Source organism: Perca flavescens, chromosome 21 (assembly GCF_004354835.1).
Source record: "Perca flavescens isolate YP-PL-M2 chromosome 21, PFLA_1.0, whole genome shotgun sequence".
NCBI lineage: Eukaryota > Metazoa > Chordata > Actinopteri > Perciformes > Percidae > Perca > Perca flavescens.
This window is the reverse complement of record NC_041351.1, coordinates 7,809,769-7,816,959: the sequence shown is the minus strand read 5'-3', so window position 1 is coordinate 7,816,959 and position 7,191 is coordinate 7,809,769. Positions and strand designations below refer to the sequence as shown.

The 7,191-nt window shown below is 36.8% G+C and overlaps 1 protein-coding gene across 1 annotated transcript; it reads right to left on the bottom strand.

Moving 5' to 3' along the window:
• Window positions 1–659: 659 nt before the first annotated feature.
• si:ch1073-13h15.3 (inactive all-trans-retinol 13,14-reductase) lies at window positions 660–3,990 on the bottom strand. The gene is made up of 8 exons (XM_028568536.1): window positions 3,948–3,990; window positions 3,593–3,775; window positions 2,599–2,840; window positions 2,308–2,503; window positions 1,656–1,853; window positions 1,439–1,558; window positions 1,192–1,330; window positions 660–798 (listed from the first exon to the last, which is right to left on the bottom strand). The coding sequence occupies exons 1-8, from the start codon at window positions 3,988–3,990 to the stop codon at window positions 660–662; spliced, it is 1,260 nt and encodes a 419-aa protein (XP_028424337.1).
• Window positions 3,991–7,191: the final 3,201 nt, after the last annotated feature.

Below are 7,191 nucleotides of genomic sequence, written 5' to 3'. Positions count from 1 at the left end.
CTGTTCCTCGCCACAGTCTCAGCACGGAAACGCTCTAGGTTGTGCTCTGAGGAGTACATGGCTCCACGCTGGGCACCCAAATAGTGCGTGTTGGTCAGTGGGGTCGCCACCTCCTGGAATACCAACTGAAAAACGAGTCATACAAATATAACAATGCAGTCTTTATTCAACAACAAATATAAAATAAAAGCATAGACAATAGATATTTAGATAATTTTAATGTACAGGCAACAGGAACATACTTAAACTTGTGCGTCTGTGTTTATACGTGCATATGACAGTGAATGTCCGATCTTACCTTGTCTTTGATTTTAGGGAAATGAGTACATGCCCAGTCAAAGAGGTTGTTAGCAAATCTCATTTTGTAGTTATAGTATTCATCGCCCCTTTTGCGTGCAGACGTGTCCTTCCATTCCTCAAACCATTCATACTTCACCATCATCAGTATTGTCATGCAAGATTTTCCTGTGAACATGAAAGACATTACACCTAATCTGTCTGGACACTCAGATGTGATATTATTTGGTATTTAGTTTAGTTTTGGTATTTAGATCACATCTTATACATAAGATGATGTTCTAGTAGCAGTACATATTTAAATATGTCTCTTTATCTTTAATATTATATAGAACATTATTTCCTGTTACTATTATTTTTGCCTACAGTAAAAAGTAGTGAGTGTCTGTACCAGGGTGTCTTATTTTGGCTTCTGGGTCTTTGGAAGATGGTATTGTGATCATCATCATGGGGATATTATCTGGTGCTTCCTCTTTGCTCAATGCAAAGAAGTCATCCATCCTAAAAAAAACAATAAAAACATATGGAAATGTATAATTAGATCGTCATCGTTCAGTGAGAGCAGGTCTGGGCTGCTTTTATCAGAAATGTGTTGTGGCAACACACATGGCTACATGAGTATGGTATTTAAATCCAGGAGCTGAAACCTGTACCCCATCTAGAGGACAAAAAAGGGAGCTCTAACTTGGTAATTAAATAAGCCACACGCAGTTATACACAGTATGTTTACTATACCTTAGCTACATTGTTTTTTTTTTCTTCTTTTGGAAACCGTATACTGTGAAGTTAGATTTCCCTCTGTTAATGTATTGCATTCCTATTTCTTATACAATATTGCCTCCTTGTGGTAAATACATGTCAGTGTTCATTTTTATCAGTGATCTGCTAACTTACGACTTGTCCATGTCATTGTCTTTGAACAACCAGATGTTTGTGGACTTGAGGCCCAACTCCTCTTCAGTTCCATCAAAGCCAGAGAAGACCAAAAAGGATCCTCTGCCATGTTTCATTATGTCCAGTCTTTCCTGAATATCTACAATATGGAAGGTTTACAATCACTTTGAAACTTCCTCCTTACTTTCAAAATAAAAGTTATTTATATATGTTGCATCCATTTAAGTAAAAAGGATTTGTTGCCTACCTGTCTTGGCTCGAATCTCAGGGGGAAGAAGTTTCTGGAAGGTGGTGAAGATGCCACAGTTTGAAACAACCACAGGTGCGAGAACCTCCACTTCCTCCTGACCTTTCCTCACTTTCACACCTGTTACATGGCACACAAAGGAAGTCTTCAGTCAGATATCTGTATAGTACATTTCTTCAGTAACAGGTGAAAAGATGGAGGTGGAATATTTTCTTACCATAAGCTTCTCCCTTCTCATTAACCAGAATCCTGGAGACGGGAGCTCTGACCAGGCAATTTCCTCCATATTTCTGAATGGTGCGGATGATGTGGAAGGCGATCTCACTGGCACCACCTTTAGGGTAGAAGGCACCTCGTTTGTAGTGATGAATCAGGAGGGAATTGATCATAATACTGGAGTCCTTTGGAGGCACACCTAGATATACACAGAGTTAAAGGATTAATTATTACTTTGTTTCAAAATCACATTCTCATCTTGTTCTCATCAGGAATTGGAACCTTCAACCATCCAGTTACAAGTGTGCTCATCCAGTTATATGTTGAATAACTTATCAGGGCTTATAATCACAAAGAATCAACATTAATGTCACTGAAAACTCATTTAAAATAACATTAAGTGCAGAAAAGATGCATACAAACTTTTAGGAGACTCATCAATTTGTTTTCGAGACTCATCTTGCATTGAATTGAAATGGAAGTCTAGTTGCAGATGCTGCACATTGTTGGTAGACTTTGTATAAAAAGGGCTGCCATTTTTAAACTGTTCATTGGATGAGGATGTAAATACCCTCAAATTAAATCTAGAAGACAGTTATTCCAGTGCAGAGTGAGAACGATCTTTTATTTTTTGGACTTTTTTGACAACCCACCATAGAAAAGATAAGCAAAGATGACGTGGAGGTCCTTGTTGCTGGTCAGGGTGTTCACAAATTCTGTTGCACATGTGCCAGAGAGGCGGAAGACCGACGAGACGAGGTTTCCGATGCCTGACTTCAGCAGAAATAAAGAGACCCACTGCGGGATCAGCTTTAGAATTGCCAGGTAGTAAGCATGCTTAGCTGAGACCTGTTGGAACGCAGTAGATGTTTAGGATCCATAGTTTTGTTGCTATGTTTCAGAGAGATGACACTGAAATATGTGTCCACTAGCTAACACAGTACCTTCATGATTTTGAAGAATGTCTCAATGGCCTCTGTGTCATCAGGGAATTGCTTCATCAGATGGGCTTTCATTTCAGTTTTACCAGATAAAATGGTGTACTCTCGTTTCTCATCGCCCAGGCCAATATGGATGGTGTCAAAGTGTTGATTTAGTTCATGGAACTCCAACTGGCCCTCGGAGATCTGGTCGAAGGCGACGCGCAGCAGACTGTTCTCACCAACCTGACCAATGTAGTGAAGCCCTGGAGAAGAAAGAGCGGGAAACAGGAACATGATAACATTCACAACATCCATTCTAAACACCCTAGGCATTGTTGTTCCTTTAGAGTTCACCCTTCATATTTTAGAGCATCTTGCATAGATACACACAAACAAAAATGTTTTATTAAAACATAATTGTGCAAGCGGTTAGATTTGGAGCTACAACCACCACGGCTGGGGGGGAAAGCCAAAGTGGAAGTGCCTTCATCTGCAGTTCCTTTATGGCTGGCAGTTGCTCGTTCCAAAACATCCCTCTATCCCCAAGTCCTCAAAATAGTTAAAAGCTAATGGTTTTACAAGGAGTAGTTGTCTTATTATCTACTGCCTTAACTGTTTCCTAGAAGTGACTTAACAAGAGGTAAAACAACAAACAGCAACTTTTTTTTTAATTATCGATAATTAATAATCAATAAATGCCAAGCATTCTCTGGTTCCAGCCTCTAAATTGTGAGGATTTCCTGCTTTTCTTTATCATAAGTGATAGTATAGTTAGTTTGTTTTGTTTTTTTCGACAGTCTATGGTGCTTCCTAAAACATTTTTTTTTAATCATCTATTTATACAATCTATTGAGTGTTCTGTCAACTAGAACAGCTAGTAAATCCATTCATTTTACCTATTTTGAGGAACATTCAGAAGAAAAATAGATGTGTGTGCTGCTAGATATTCTAAGCCCTCTGACAACTGGTAATGCTGTGCCCTGAAAATTATATAATCCCTGCTATGTCCTCTTACCAACATCAAACTCGAAGCCTTTCTCTATGTAGGTGTGGCAGCAGCCTCCTGCTTGGTAATGTTGTTCCAGCACCAGGACTTTCTTCCCTGCTTTGGCCAGTGTGGCTCCAGCTGCCAGCCCACCGATACCACTCCCGATGACAATGACGTCCAGGTTCAGGGGCACTTTGTCAAGGCGGAAACCTGGACAGATATGTGCAGGGCTTTTTTTTAAGGTAGCATTTATCTTTCTATTTTCGACAGGTTAAATAAAAAGGCATTGTCATGAACAAGTGCTAAAACGTGTTGCATAATTGGGTGCATAATACATTCTGAAGGGCGCACTAGCACACCTTTCCTGTCATAAATATTGTACATGGCTGTTGGTAGTAGACTGTGAACACAATCTCCTGGTCCATTATCTAATTAAGATAAAGCCTACAGATGAAAAACAGTTACTGTACCTCTGCTAATTTGGATCTAATCAACAGATAATTTAGATAGAACTATAGAAGAACTATAGTGAACTTATTGTAAATACAGTATCCTTTTACAAATCTATTTTATAGCCTATTTTTGTATCATTTGAACTATTCTAGGTTAACTTTGGCTTAGGTTTTTACAGCACAACCAAGACTCATTTGAATTGTTGTCCGAGGACAGTTTTAATGTCATAGAAGACCGCGTTGAGTGCAATTTGAAGTCTTTGAACTATTGCAAAATGTGGACACTTGTTAGTATAATATGGTGTAGTTCATCTTCAGACTGACTAACATGCTTCAATATTGTACCCACATGAGTTTGCCAAAAATATCCTGTATAAAAGGATACAGCCAACACTGTCATCTCTATTTTCCCTTAATATAACACATACAACCTTCCTGAACATTATTTGCAGTCTAAAAAATTACTGATATTAATTGCTATTTCTGTGGCCTTGATCATGAAACAACCATACACTTGTTTCAGAGCTTGTTTTTAGAGCTTCCATTTTGGAAAGACTGTCCAATATATCTGTAACATTTCTGTCCATTTTTTATTACTGTACAAAGATGTGCTGTTTGATTTTTATGTCTGCATTTTAGAAGAAAACTGTAATATATCATGAATTTGATCTTATTCTAATTATTTTATTTTTTACATTTTTGTATATTTGGCACAATTGGTGCTTTGGATAATTTATATTGACATGTAAGTAGATATTCTATATCCACAATGGAATTAAAAAAAGGGTTAATATTTTATTAATAAAAAAAATAAACAGTAATTTTTTAGACTAGATTTCATATTTTTAAGTGTGCTTTTTCCCTGGGAGTTGACTGTTGTCAGCTCATCGGCCAATTAATTGTGATGTTGAAAACAAGCATTTTCCACTGCAATCATTTTACCTTGCTTGATAACTTTGTCCCGCTTCTTCTGATCAAACTCTCGAGGTCCAGGAGGTCTCACTGACTCCAGGGAGAAAGGGCTCGGTGTCCCATACAGGTACCGGTATGTGCCACCGGCCCATATAACTAACCAGACTAAGAAAATTAAGAACCACATTGTGGAGACAATTTGAATCTGAACTCACTATGGCAGTGTAGAGTGTTCACAGCAGTGCCACAGCAGTGGCAGGTTTATTTTGAACACAGCTCTCCTCATATGGCTCCTTTTATTACGCAGATAGAGATCCAAAGGTCCAGAGAAGACAGGCAGGAATTTGTTATGACAAGCAATAAAGATAGTGGTGAAAGACCCATTTTTCTTGCAGTGACAGTGCACATATCACATTAATGGTTGCTGAGCATTCATTTGGTTCACAGACAAAAACATTTAAAGCAAATAATGGGCACTTCACATCTTTTTTTATTATTATTTATTTGCTATATTTCACTTGTCTTTAGAGAAATTCTTCAAAAAGCAAAAAGATTTGTCCTATTCTATAAACATTAATTGTGTAAGGAATCTGCATAATATTTGAAAGTTTTTAGAGTAAACATTTACCTGTTCAGACGTTACACTTCTGATCTAAAGGTTGTGTTAGATTATTTATATTATCCACAATTTGTCTTATCTGATAAGACAATTAAGATAAAGACTTCACTATGGACAAGTCATTCTAGACTTTACACATGCACTGTCCAATTGTATATCTTTACAACAGTGCAGCTGAGTTTTATCATTTTAAGTCTAAGGACAGAGTTGGTGTTCTTGATGCAAGAAATTTCACTGTGCAAGTCATTTAAAAAACACTGGAAGTAATTGTACTACCATCCACGCTATTTTTGTCCTTCAGATAAAATAATAGCCTTTACATAAATGTGAAACATAAATAAGTAAATCATGTAATCTATGTGATATGTTTTAATGTAGTCCATGAATAAACTTTTTTACTCAAGATCTACACTTATTCAGTTCACCTTAAACGATAGATCTTATCTGAAACTAGTACTAAAGGAAGAGATGTTTTACAACAACTGCTTTTGTAATTGTGCATTTGATAATAAATAACTTGAAACTTTAATTAAAAGCAACAAGCTGTTATGTTGGCCCCAATAATTTCAAATTCAGGCAGCCAAAAGAAACCCGCTGTTTCCCATTTAGATGCCCCAGTTCCAGTTTGTGATCTTAAGATATCATTTACAACAACCACATTAAACTCATATACAGTATCTCTATTTCTTCTTTTATTTGAAAATGTTTTTATAGGACTACTATATTTAGTCATAAAGCCTACTAGTCTTCTCCACCTCAGTAATCGTATACATTTTAGGACTTTTTGAATGCTTTAATCAGTTATGGTATGTGATCAGTGTTATTGTTATTATAGCCTATAAATTATAACAATAACACTATATGTAACTTTTAGTTTGTGTTGATTCTAGCGGCCGGGCAGAGGCATTAATAAAAACTAGCTTTATTTACACTGTTAGTCTTGTTTGCTGTTACAAGTCATTTATGATCATCAAATGAAAGATTAAACAGTTTCAGAAACATTTAAAAGTTAAGCAAGGAGATTAAAGATTAAAGGTTGTTTTCGCCTCTGTGTTAAGCCAAGCTAAAACTTTGACATTGAAGTAATATGCTGATATATCACCAAGGTCCTCTATTGATAAGTGACTGTAAATAGGTCACTACATTCTTGGAAAAAGCACATATCGGCACCTTTGTGCTGATGTGTGCTGTTTCTATATATATGTACACACACATGCTACCTCAAGCATAACGTGCTGCCTCAGGTTATTGGATTGTTAAAAAAAAAAGGTTTAATGCAGTGTGAATTTTTTGTTTTTTAATTTTTACAATCTTAGAAAGTGCAAGTGGTAAAGAAATGATGTGTAGCCCATATTTGTTGTTGCCCAGATTAAAATTACACTAATTGGATGGAGAGCTCGAAATGGAAGCGGGGATGAAGCCGCTGGAATAAGCTTAAAGACTTTGATACAGGAAGCAGCTCTGTGTCATCAGTGTTACCGACTGTGCCACGGCAGAAAATCCTATTAAGAATCAGACTAAGCAGTAGCTTCACAGCTCATTTGACTTTGCCCTGCTTTCTAAGACAGATTTACACACCATACCATATCTAGTCAAGCCTATTTGACATTGATAAATGTCAATGTCAATATGATAAAATCAGA